General features: G+C 34.1%; 1 protein-coding gene across 8 annotated transcripts in view; it reads right to left on the bottom strand.

The window, feature by feature from the left end:
• Positions 1–13,417, bottom strand: part of FAR1 (fatty acyl-CoA reductase 1) — a 56,066-nt gene that overhangs the window by 23,040 nt on the left and 19,609 nt on the right. For 5 of the 8 annotated variants that reach the window (XM_037050027.1, XM_037050024.1, XM_037050021.1 and 2 more), the window contains 6 exons: positions 11,370–11,545; positions 6,126–6,305; positions 2,542–2,719; positions 1,384–1,428; positions 1,135–1,262; positions 13–80 (listed from right to left, as the gene is read on the bottom strand). In XM_037050027.1, coding sequence (XP_036905922.1) covers positions 13–80; positions 1,135–1,262; positions 1,384–1,428; positions 2,542–2,719; positions 6,126–6,305; positions 11,370–11,545 — 775 coding nt within the window. The remainder of the gene's footprint in view (positions 1–12; positions 81–1,134; positions 1,263–1,383; positions 1,429–2,541; positions 2,720–6,125; positions 6,306–11,369; positions 11,546–13,417) is intronic. The other 3 variants (XM_037050028.1, XM_037050026.1, XM_037050025.1) reach the window with 1 other exon arrangement.

The following is a 13,417-nucleotide window of genomic DNA, read 5'->3' on the forward strand; positions in this document are numbered from 1 at the left end:
GTAAAATCATACCAACTTCACCCCAGTGGAAAGGATTAGTGCTGCCTGTTGTGCAATTATACACCATGATGTTCCTTGGTCTGGAAAAAAAAAAAATCAAAGTGATGAAACATAAAAAAAGGTCCAACTTGTCCAATCTAAATCTTATATGATATTCAAGTAGAAAAAAAATGAGGATGGGTACCTTTGTTACATTATTTTTTTAATTTTCCTTAAAAAACTGATTTTGGCCATCTAATTATTTACACCATTTTCCCCTCTCCTAGTAACAGTATTACTTATTTAAAAAATACAGACTTTTCTTTTTATATTTTTCTTCTTTGTATGAGTAGAAGTGTCAGTCTTCAAATGTAAGAAAAACAACAAATAGTCTCAGCTCTTCCTGTCTCCTTTCCAGGTTCACAGGCTCTAGGTTGAAAATATGGACCAAATTTCCTTTTACCAGAAACCATAGTCATATAATCATGTTCTTCCTTTTTTAAAATATAAAAAAATATTGACTTCTCAATAATTAAATAAAAATATTTTTTTAAATGTGGTAAAACATTTAATAACATAAATAACATAATATTTCACCAATGTAAATATAAATAGAACTCAACAGCAGCATTAACAACCATTATCCCTCCCAAATGGGGGGGGGTGAGTCTTATAGTCCAAGAAACACAGGTTATTAGAACACAAAAGTCACTGAGAAGCTTAAAGTTTAGGTTGTTACCTATAAATGCTACTATTCCCTTTTAAAAGGAAGCCCTTGAGTTGATTAAAGCTGCTCTAATGTGACATTTGATATATGTAAGTTATTCTCTGTGAATTTTTAACTCTTTATGCCAAGTTCATACCAAGCTTTAGTCTAGATTAAAAAAAATCATCGGGAGTAGGGGTTCACTTTCACTGCCTAATGAACTTGTCTCTCCTGTAGGTAGTATATGAGAATTAATATTAACTCTCAATATTACTGCTGATGATGGAACCACTTGTTATTATTGCCTGTAATAAGCCAACTCTTACAGTTGGAAGTGATAATTGCCTATACATATTAGCAAGGGAATATCAGGACTGAGGGATTAACATTGGTCAATAGCTCTGTTTTCCCTTCTCAGTTACCATGTATTTACCAAGCGACACTGTCACCTCATATACCTATTAACTCCGGAGTACCAGGCTGCCGCAAGACTTGTGTTGACAACTACATCTACAGGAACAAGGTCTGCAAGGGCACTGTTGGAGGCACGCATTGTTCGAAGAATTCCTTTCCCTGCCTTTGTTAAAAATAAAAACAACACCTTAAGATATATAAGCCAGGGTACATATATAATACAAAGATATACAGAAAACAGAAAAAATATATAGAATATTAAATAAATCGAAAGGTTTACTTACCGCAATAAAAAGACCACTCGGTCCATTAAAGTTATCAATCCATCCCTAATACCAAAAATAAAAAAAGGTAAGCAGTTTATAAATATTATGAAACTAGAGATTTATTATGTGACATCTACAACTTCACATATATACTTGGTAATTTTCTTTTAAAAACTGAGAATTAGACTAGATTCTGGTCAGACTGTTTCTCCTCATACCAAACAGAAGCACTCCTTCCCCGGGATTCCAAGTGGCTAAGGAAAATCATTTTCAGGGGTTTCCTACTTCAAACTTCCATTAACTCTCTGCAAGGAGAATTTTATAAAAAGGAATTTATACCTGTCAAAAATTTTTCTAAATGAAGCCTGTTCAATTTGCTTTTATGTTATTTACTGATGCAGTACCCTGACTGGGGGATATGGTAAATTACCCTCAAAATTACTGAATAAAACAGAGGAAAATAGAACTGTCAAAGCAATACAAGGCATGCTATCACTTACTACCATTATAGAAACCTAGATTTTTCCTAAATCAATTTATCTATTAGTCTATATCTATGTTTCCTCTTACTCCAGGGAACCACAATGCCTTCCTTTTCTGGAGGAAATTCTCATAGAAATCTCATATCTTTCTTAGCTTGTGACCTACACAGGGAAGTCTACAACTTGGAAGATTTGCCTCTTTTTGGTTGTAAAAAGCAAATGAAATAAGATCCTGAATACTCTCATCTCTATTCTCTTCACTTCTGCAAGGGAAGATAATCAACAAATAATTTTAAAAGTCAACAAATGGTGGAATGTCAAAAGACCAACTTTGGCAATCACAATAAATAATATCATTCACATCACAACTATGATGTTGATCAAGACAACATCATAGTCTTCAGCTTTCAAATAAGATTTTTAAAATGTTAATGGTGAGATCATATAGTATTTGTCTTTCACCACCTGGCTTATTTCACTTAGCATAATGCTCTCCATTCCTAAACACACAGCATTAAATCAGAAATAAAAGTACCAATGGAAGTGTCTCAGTCTATGAATGGAAACAGCTTTGTCATCTTCTACCATACTCAGTGAAAAATATCTGCTCTTAAACACCTACCAACTCCTTAAATACGCAGTTATGAGTAAAAATTTTCAATTCCAATTATTTAAAAGATTTCTAACAACTTACTGGAAAAGGTTCTTTCCAACTGGCACCAACAATTGATGGCCTTACAATCGCCACATTTAGCTTTGCTCCTTCTTGTTGTACAACATATTCTGCCAATGCTTTCGTGTATATGTATGTATTAGGTCTGTCGCCTATTAATTTGGGCGTGATATCATTTACTAGGCCATCATCCATCCACCTGGTAAACAAAGAAACCACATGCAAAAAATTTTCAGATATTCTACTATTAAAAAAAAACCACTTCCTTTGCATAGTCAAACATATGTGTTGCGCTGACTCTGATTTAACAACTTTTACTAAAAATACGGAAGTTAGTCTTTCTTTCATTACACATCAACTTTAAGTCTACATTTCTTATACGAGTCTCTATATCCAAAAAGGTATGAAAACCTAGTGTTCTTTCATAAATCTTTCATATGGTAGGGAGCAAAGCTGATCTGATTTATGAAAAATTTTTAATACCACCTTGTGTGAATATTCATATACGTCATATATTCTTGATCAGGGTTGCTACCCCAGGCCTAATTACATTTACTTTATATTATATAGTACATAATAGATTCTATTCTTTCCTGAAGTCTAAAAAATCCCAAAAATACATCTGGCCTCATGAGTTTCAGATTAGGAACTGTAGTTCTATGTATGCCCACCGAACACTATCACATATTAATTATACCTTTGCAATGAACTTACAATTAATAGAAAAGGTCTAGTGACCTCAATATTTAAGGTGAAGCACTGGAAACTATGCTCTCACTGGCAAGACTACCAAAAACTAGGGTAAACAATGAAAATAAACTGCACCATGCTATAAAAATTTAATTAGAGGATCGTCTCCATCTGCAGTTATCCCTCTGGAACATTCTCAGTAGTTTACATGCCTGTGGTATTATGTGCAATATTTCAGTTGATAGTTGTAGTCACTTTCCTCTACCCCAAACAAACCTGTCAAGTGGGGTCTAAGGGATTTGGCTATTTTTATTCCACTGCTCAGAAAACTTCCATTCTGTGGTCCCAGCCCTGTCACCCTTTTGTGCTGGAATTATCCCATCCCATTCCCTCTCTTTATACCTCACAGCGGCAGTCCAAAGTTCCTGAGCAATACCTAATATGAAGTAGAAAGTTTACCTGTGAGCAGGTCCTGTTGGTAATGTGGTAATTACAGACAGAGGAGAAAGGGGCTTTTCAGTATCCTTTGCTTTCAGAAAAAGGAAATTTCTATTCTAAGGCCTTGAACTGATTTTTTCCCCTCATTAAATAGTTTGATAAGCTTTTTTTAAAGATTTTATTTATCTTTAGAGGGGAAAGGAGGGAGAGAAGGAGAGAAGGAGAGAAATATCAATGTATGGTTGCCTCTCATGAGTCCCCTGCTGGGAACTGGCCTGCAACCCAGGCATGTGCCCTGACTGGGAATCGAACTACAACCCTCTGGTTCGCAGGCCCATGCTCAATCCACTGAGCTATGCCACCCAGGGCCTAATTTTTAAAAAGAAATGACATTAAGTATATTGAATTGCAGTTTAAAATTACTAATGAAAGAAAAAATATTTCATTTTGAGTGTTACATGTTTTTAAAAATTAGATGTGAATGCCCATTCAAAGTATGAATATTTTGTTTCTTTAGGGAGGACACATGGAAAGGGTTTGAGGATTTGGGATAGGAAAAGTATTTTGCAGATCTATCAATATCCAAATAATTTTTTAAAATAATACAGGTATTTAAGCAGTAAAAAAATTCAATTTGTAACCTACTATAAAATCATAAAATTGCTCCAATTTTCTCAGTGTCTCTTAAGAAAAGGTCTACACTGATAATCTGTAAAAGGAAGGGTATATACTAGGTGACATCTATGGTCTTCCCCAGTCTGAATATCTGATTCCAATATATTATGCACTCGTTTTCAGATACTTCTCCCTTACTGTCTATAAGGCTATGTATACATAACTGTATACTCAGTGTATTGTCACTCTAATGGCAGTCATACCAACTGATGAGAAGCGTAAAATAAACATTATCAAGATAAATATTTTTCTGTATGTGGAAGTACTTTTGTGTGTGACAAGAATATTTATAAAACTGAGGAGCAGCTGCTAATCAACTTAGCAAAAACTCCATAATGGAGACAACTTTGAGAAATGGAAGAGATGTTGCTACATTAAAAGAAAAAACAACAAACTATCTAATTGGAGGAAAGACTTTAGCCAGTAAGTCTCAAAACTAAAGTGTGTTTATAGACCCAATCCATGAGTTATCCTAAAATTATCTGTTAGCTAGATTTCTTTGAAAGTAAGGAAAGAAATGAAATTATAAGGTTACATGCTTGCTCTCTCAGCAACTTAAATATTTGGATATCCTAGCCATCAATAAGAGAAAAACTTAAAAGCTTCATTAACTTCTACTCAATTTTTTCTAAAGATATTAAAAACTTATGCCTACCAACCTATAAAAAAAATGAGGTATTCAGGACCATCTAAGAAATGGAGTCAGAGAACAGAAACCAGGAACTGATCCTAAGAATTATCTTAGTAAACTTGTATACTTATTAATTTTATTATTATAATCTGTCTGCTTCCTCATGGGTCACAGGAAAATCATAAAGAAAAGGTCCTATGTGCTTATTTTAGGAGAAAACTTGAAGAAGGAGCTAAGTACACTCTGTAGCACCTTAGGAAGAAAAGAATTGGTCTGAGAAAGCAAAGAATGATAACTAAGGAGATTAAAGTGGATAGAATCTCTGGGAAGAAAGAAGACCTGAGGGGAAACAGGTAAGAATAAATGGGTAAAAAGACTACAGGAATATTATACAAGAATTAACAAATACGAAGATATGATGGATACTGAAAGGTTTTTTAACTGCAGTCTATGAAAGTAGAAAGATTGTTTTTGCTGATTCTTTGTTGTTTCACCTGACAAGAAAGCACAGGCTCAACGAAGCAAATGAAATCCTGGCCATGATATAAGCATACTTCACTCACTCCATATCCAAATATGCCTCATGCAATTAATTGTTAATAGGATCCAAGTCCTTGGAAAGATGACAAACAAGTAACACTCAAAATATCAATCAAAGGATCATGATTCCTCTGATTCTCTAATAATTAAAGGTACCTCTAAGATATATTCCACTGGGCAAAATAAAAAGGATAATCTTTTAATAAATTACAACCTTCCTAATCAATAGGTAGTCATTAGTCTCCATGGGTATCAAGTACTTAGTCACTAGGATTGATTGCCTGGAAAACAGAGTCCCTAATATCATGAGTAAGTTTATTCAAAGGCCTTCTTCCAACCATCACACCTGGTCAAAAGTGAAAGCTCCGCACTAAATGACACCAACAGTTGTTTAGACATAAATCTATACAATAAAAAAACTTAGTAGATGGGTAATAATTTTGTTGAATAAATGAGATAATGTGTGTATATATCTATATATGCATATATATAGATATATACATGTGTGTATATGGGTAGAAAGGGCTGAAGAGGGAGAAACTGAAATTAACCAACAGATACATATCTATATAAACTTGAATCCAAAGTTTTAGGATCAAAGCAAATGTATATAAATTTCAAACAAACATACTCTAAAGAATCAATCAGTTTCTTGGGATCCACAGGAGGTGGATAGACTACTTCATCAATATGCTTTCGATTGCAATAGGCATATGCTGTTGACACATGCATGAACACTTCCAGATTCTTCATTTGTTGTGCAAGGAGAATAAGCTGTTGTGTAGCAATCACATTTAACTGAACAGCATCTCTGTAAAAAAAAAAGTGACAACGAAAAACTGGGGAGCTATGTCATTTTTTTCACCTGCTTAAAACCAAATCTTATTTCCATTAGAGATAGAAACAAGAGACAGACATTGTTTCTTTACAACTAATCCCTTAGCTCCAATATTGTGTATTTTATTTCAACATCATATACACCATTCTTTCAGAAATGTTTAAAAAGAAATATTTTCTGATTATAAAATAAATCTCATTAGAATTTTTTAAATGAAAGTACAAATTAAGTTTTTTAATTACCCACAAATAAACATAGATCATTTCTGCATCTTTGGCTTCTCTGTATCCATTTTGAAGTCATGTTAAACTTCTTTGGCATCTTGATTTCATGATAAGTAATTTTAAAATGCTAATGCCGAGTCACCAATAAGCAAAACAAAGAAAACTCAGAAACATTAAATTATAACATATAACCCAATAAAGAGCACTTTTCTTTCTTTGTAGCAATTAACCTAAACATCTTTTTAACACTAGTTAAAAAGAGGTGTTATAATAAAACAGATCACATGTTAAAAGTGTTACACTCAAGAACCCAAAGTGATCTATATATTCCTTTCTTGAAATTTATTAGAAATACTTTCACAAATACAAAAGTAAGCATATAGAGAAAATATCAATGAAGCATCATCTTGTAATAGCAATAGTCCAGAGAGCCCAAATACTCAGGCTATGAATAAAATGATTTAATACAGTTGGTACTTTATCACAATGAAAGAATATAGCCATTATAGTACTTATGACAACTATAAAACACGAAACACCTACATGAATATTTTAAAAATACATACATTACTAAGTGAAGCAAGATGTTAAGAACAAGACTCTGGAGTAAGACCTGGGTTCAAGTCCTGAGCTTGGCCTACCTATCAACTAGGATCAGGTGAACTGGTAAATTCACCCAAGCACCAAGGCCTCAATTTCCCCATCCTTAAATGGGAACAATAATGGAATCTATCTAACAGGATTTGTATAAAATTAAATGAAATAAATAATTTGCATGTATTTAGCATTATTCCTAATAGAGTCCCCAAACAGGCATTTAATACATATTATAAAAGGTAATGAGATGGTGAGTACTTTTTGCTTTCTATTAAACTTTTGTTTACAGCTTGATATTTGAAGGGGAAAAAAGTTGAAATACGCAATACCAGTAACGGTGCAATAAAACTGACATGGTACTACATTGTTATTGGACACTGTACCTGATACAACTGATCCAAAAGAGACTACGACAAAGTACTAGATGTCACAGAAATTATCGTTTTTAATCTAGTTAACATACTAAAACTAACTTAGAAGAAAAACCTGTTCTAACCCAAATTTTTCAAACAAATAAAATTACCTAAATTTGCTGTACTAAGTGAACATTACATGAATTCTGCTGTATCAACATGATGGATTATTATCTCATTATGAAAATTGTAACTATGGAAAAAATTGGAATAGAGGATTATTTCTACAAGTTGAAATTCTATGTTTATATTTTATGTAAAACCATATATGTTCAAAGATGGATCACAAGGAAAATTTTTTAAAAATAGAAAGGTTTTAATACTTTCTAAAATTCTTACATTTGCTTAATAAAAACATCCGCCCACCCTTTTAAGTGGCCAGGATATGTCACAGATAGAATCTGGTCCACTTGACTTTTATAAAGCAGTGCTCTGAAGTCTACTGCATTTGCAAAACAATGTTTTGGAAGAGGTATACAGAGAATATTCTGTTACAGGTTCCTAAGGACAGGACAGCAAGTACTGGGTCACCAGGAAAAAGAAATAATTCACAAAAGGAAAAATTCCTGTGTCTTATTTTTCTCTTAATTTAACAGTATCCAAGAGCCTATGAAAACATACCAGAAGGAAATTTTTTAAAAATAAAGTAATTGGGTTAGGGTCTTACAATTCTGAGTAAGGACTGTAAGACCCTAACCTTTTTTCTTTCTTATCTCAACTGCGGAGGTAAATCTGTTCAAATGGAAATCCAGCTGAAAAGAGATTTGACACAGGATACTATCCACCAGACTGCAAGGCAAAGTGTTATTTTCTCTTTCATTTGCAAAACAATAGGGGTAAGGACAGTAATGTTTTAGGATCAGAACACAAAGGATATTCTGTTCCTGCGAATGGTGACAGAGTTTCTGGGTCACTGAAAATAAGGAATAACTTGAGAGAAGAAACACTCCGGGGCCTTTCTACCCCTCTACTCCCACCCGCCCACCCCATCTGTACCTGAATGCATTTTGTGCCAACATAAGTAACCCTTACTATCACTGCCAGGCTAGTCACCTCACTATTTTACCACCATCCAATTTCTATTCTACTGAAATTCAGGCTAAGACCCTGACATGTCAGACCAGAAAGCACTTAGTACTAAACGAAAATAGTATCTTCATTATGTTTGGTTACCTGGAGTCATAAATACATACTCAATAACAGTGGCTCTGGGGTAGGGGTGGGGGTAAATGAACACATTTGTGTAATTATGGTCCATCATTAACAGAGAAACTACTTTTAGAAAGAAACAGAGGGGGATGGGAGGGGGGAGGGGAGAAGGGAAAGGAAGGAAAGGAAACTTGGGCTGCCAGTAAATTTTCTTGCTCATCTGTCTTTTACAGATATTCTGGGTTGTTCAAAATCTTTGTTGATAATACTTCTAAGACTTCTAAATCAGAGATCTCACACTTTGCATGACACTCACCTGAGAGTTTATTAAAAATGCAGATTGTTGGACCTTATCCTCAGACACTTTTTAAAGTCTGAGGTGAAGCCTGTGAAACTTCGTTCTCAGTCAATTCCCCAGGCCATTCTGATCTCTCCTTCCCCTTTTCCCTACCTCAGAAAATACTACCTAGACGACACTTCATCAATAATTGCTAATTTTTAAAAACTTAATGAAGATATAGATCCAGATGCCTAGGGACCAATTAATCTTAGGACAGGGGACTCACACAACTGTAATTTAAACCATGCCCAAGACTCTTGCTTAAAAAGTTACTTTTCAGTAATTCCTTATTTTCTATTCTACATTACGGTTATTTAAACATATTCTATTTCCTCTATTAGACTGTATGAATTTGCAAATAAAATCTGTGGGCAATTTATCTTGGTTTTTCCCAGAATGATGGGTATAATGTGCCATTTTTAATTTGTGGGTTAACTTAAAAAAGTGGTTTATGAAGAGTAACTGTTTTATAAGTAGTTAATACTGCCAATCTACAGTATTTTAGAATGTCTAGCCCAAACCTAATGCTGTAGTATCACCACTAAAATTGCTTCATAGCAAACAATTTCAATGATGAGGCTTCGGTCAGCAAACATACATGCCTTGACAAGAAAAAAGAGAATAATAAATTTTCTTGTTTACTTGTCTGCCCCATCCTCTATGGTATCTCTAGTAAAAGAAGAAAGAATAAGCATGAAAAGGTTCCCCTTTCATTAACAGGTAAGCCTTGCTTACCCCAAGGGAACAGAAAGAAAGAAAGACGGAACCCTGAAAGTACTGTAGCTTGGTCCTCCTCATAAAGGCCACTTTGATGAGTTCCACACTAATTAACATTGTCTACTCCGATGAAGACTATACATGCCACAATTATCTAGTATCTATATACTTTTTTCTTGAAAACAGTTTCTAAAGGCTGTGTGAACTCTTTTAGTTATGAAAAAAATTAAAAATCATAAAAGCTAGAACTGTGGGGGAAAAAACACCTGTTAGATTGACTATTTCATCCTAAAAGCCTACCTGGAATTACACTACCCAAAGATAATTGGCAAATATAGAAAGACATGTCTATAAATACACATATATATACACACACACACATTTTATGAAAATGTGATTATACAATAGTTTTTATAAGATCCTTTTGTCACTTTTCAATCATGAATACATAATAGCTGCATAAAAAGAACTAAAAAATAAATAACAAAGATTACTAAATAATAAAGTCAAGACCAGAATTAAGGTATGTGATTCCAAAGCTCACCACCTTTCCATTACACAATGCTGCCTCAGCTTCCTTAAGCATAATATAGATTTGTCTATACTATTACAGTTGGAATAAAATAATGGATGAGAAAATACCAAATATGCTAAAAACTATAAAGCACTATTAGAGAAATGTAAGGAACTATTTTGCAGTACCCTCACCTGGAATATAGGCAAAACACATTGTAATGCTTGGCATTTAAACTATCACACTGTATAGTGTCAATTAAGGTTTATATTTCTTTATTAAAGACAATGTAGGGGATAATCTCAATTTAACTAATCAGATTTTAATTGAAAAGCATTTTAAGAAAAAGGCCTTCAAATAATTGTGAAACCTAAAGAAGTCTGCACCAATTTAACTGGCATAAGATCATACAATTAGATTAACATTATAACACTGCATTTTTTAACATAGCATCAAAAAGAATGCTCTGAATTAAACACCATTATTTGAAATGCATATTTGTTATATGTTTTCAAAATAGTAAGCATTTAGAATGTTTTTTTCTTAAAACAGATATCTTGAAGGAAGTCCAAATTATTTTTTAAATTACATTCAATTTAGCTTGCCTCTAACACTGCTGACAAAGTTTTAAGACAAAAACAAGGTATGACTTAAATTTATAAGCTATTTTATCTTCTAGAAACCTGAGCCTAATTTTTAAAAATTTTCAGACTGACATATGTGGAGTAGAAAAATAAAGGTGCTGAAAGAATGGAGGGAAGAGAAAACTAATACTATTAGCTCTTAAGACTAACACTCCTACCCAAGGGGAACTTCTCTTTCTTCTACTCCGTAACTCCCATTTCTTGCCTTTCCCTGTCCCATAATTACATATGTGACAACTTCTAATAAATATACACTAGCTATCCAATATTTTAAACTGATAACAAGGGAAAGAAAATTCTTTTCTCACCATGTAGGACACCGAAAGCTACAAGTGACAGTTTTAAATCACTATCAAAACAACTTGACTGAAAAATAGAGTTCAAATTAAATCTTTTAACCATGCTGAAGTTCAAATACCAAAGAAATACCTTTACTCACCTTAAATTTTCATTAAACCTTACTGTAGCCGCACAGTGGAATATAATATTGGTAGACTCTATGATGATCTCTTTATCTTCTTCACTAAGAGCCAGTTTAGGTTGGGTAAGTTCACTGTTGATTGCTATAATTTTCTCCCTAAAATCTGGATTTTCATCTCTCAATCTGTCAAAAAGCTATCAAAGGGAAAAAAACAGTTTAGGGCAGCATTTTTGAACCTTCTAAAACCCATTATCATCTTACTTTTCCCCACAGAGTATTGCTAGTTTTAAAACTTCAACTATACAACCCCTAAAGTTCCTATTCTTAAATTATCATGCTGTATTGAAAACACCCTATGAGGCCCACATTACTGTCCCCATTTCATAGATGAGAAATCTGAGGAATCAAGGAGGTTAAGTAACTTGCTCAAGATACAGAGCTGGTAATTTATAGAGATAAATGTGAACTGTCTACACCTTTGTTGATTATATTATCCCTCAGAACAGACTTAAGCAGTACAAACATCAGGACAGTGTTTAACATGCTCATTCAGATTTCTAAAATCCAGACTTCACAAGGTAAAACTAAACAAGTAAATAATCAAATATAATTTTTAAGTAATAAAATAGGGGTAAATATTACAGTGCTATGGGACTGCCTAGGAGATAGCACTAACCCAACTTGGCAAGGACCTGAGATTATAAAGTAGAAAAGATTAGTGTTCCTGGCAGAGGAAGTACCATGTACAACCACTGAGAAGTGAGAGAGGATTGACGTATTTGAGAAATTAAAAACAATTCAGTAGGCTTGGCCAACAATTCAGCAGGCTTCGCATTAAGGAATGCGAACTCCATGAGGACTGGGACAACATCTATTTGCTCACCATGCAGGCCCTCAATAGCAAGACATAGATATTTGTTAAGGAAATAAATTCACTAAGTGGAGAACACTGGAAGTCAAAGAAGTACAGTTATAAAGATTCAAGTTTTTGAAGGTTTTTCAAAAACTGTTTTGTGAATGTTGAATATAAAGTGCCTATATGATACCCCGGAAGACAGGTCTAGTGTAGGTAACTGGTTCTGTCAGTCTGGAGTTCAGGGAAGAGAGCCAGACTGATACAGATTTTACTAACCACACACAGGTAGCCATGGGAGTAGCAGTGACAGGTACAGACTATATAAAGCTTTTTCCAAATATAATTTAAGACACAACCATTTATCTGACATAAAACAGTGCTCAGTATTCACCAAACTGGACCTACTCTGGAGAAATCAAGGCCTAGAACCAAACTTTGAAGAATATCAATATTTTAGGGGCAAGCAGAACCTGAGGAATGACCAGAAAAGTACTTTTAACACCTTGAATACACACTTTTTTACTTCATTTTTTTCATTCTCCCAGATTGCCAATGACCTTAAATTCCCCTTCTTATCAAGTATCTCCTCCAAGGCATGATCACACTGCTTCACAAGTTACATCAGAACTTGATACTCTTCCCTTCCATAACCACCCTCTCTTTAATCAATACCATTTCCCCCCCACTGGTACCCCAACTAGTCCCTATTGTATTAAGTTCCATGATCCCTCTTTTATATACTTTATTCCCCTTCCAGAATTTATTTCAGGGTCTACTATTTTAATTTAATCCTCACTATCCAATGTAGTTTCTTTTCCCAGAGACATTCCCATGTATCAATAGCTCTCCACTTGGTGTGATTTTTGCTTCCAGTGAACATTTGGTGATTTCTGAAGACATTTTTGGTTGTCACAACTGGGAGGGAGGGTGAGGGAAGGAAGAAGCTGGCCAGTAGTGGGTAGATGACAGGAATGTGCTGTCACCCTACGAAGCACAAAACAGTTTCCCATAACAAAGAATTATCTGGCTCAAAATGTCACTAGTGCTGAAATTGAGAAATTCTACCATAAGACAATGTCCCACTATGGGATATACTCTTTACCTATGCTCTTCATTCCTGGGTCAAAACCACTGCAGGCTCCCCTAGAAGTTTCTTACAAACTTCAAGTGTACATTCCCTGCTCCTTGACATAAAAAGGACACATTTTAC

Source organism: Sturnira hondurensis, unplaced genomic scaffold, assembly GCF_014824575.4.
Source record: "Sturnira hondurensis isolate 20B ecotype Veracruz unplaced genomic scaffold, ASM1482457v3 Scaffold0006505, whole genome shotgun sequence".
In the NCBI taxonomy this organism is placed as follows: Eukaryota; Metazoa; Chordata; class Mammalia; order Chiroptera; family Phyllostomidae; genus Sturnira; species Sturnira hondurensis.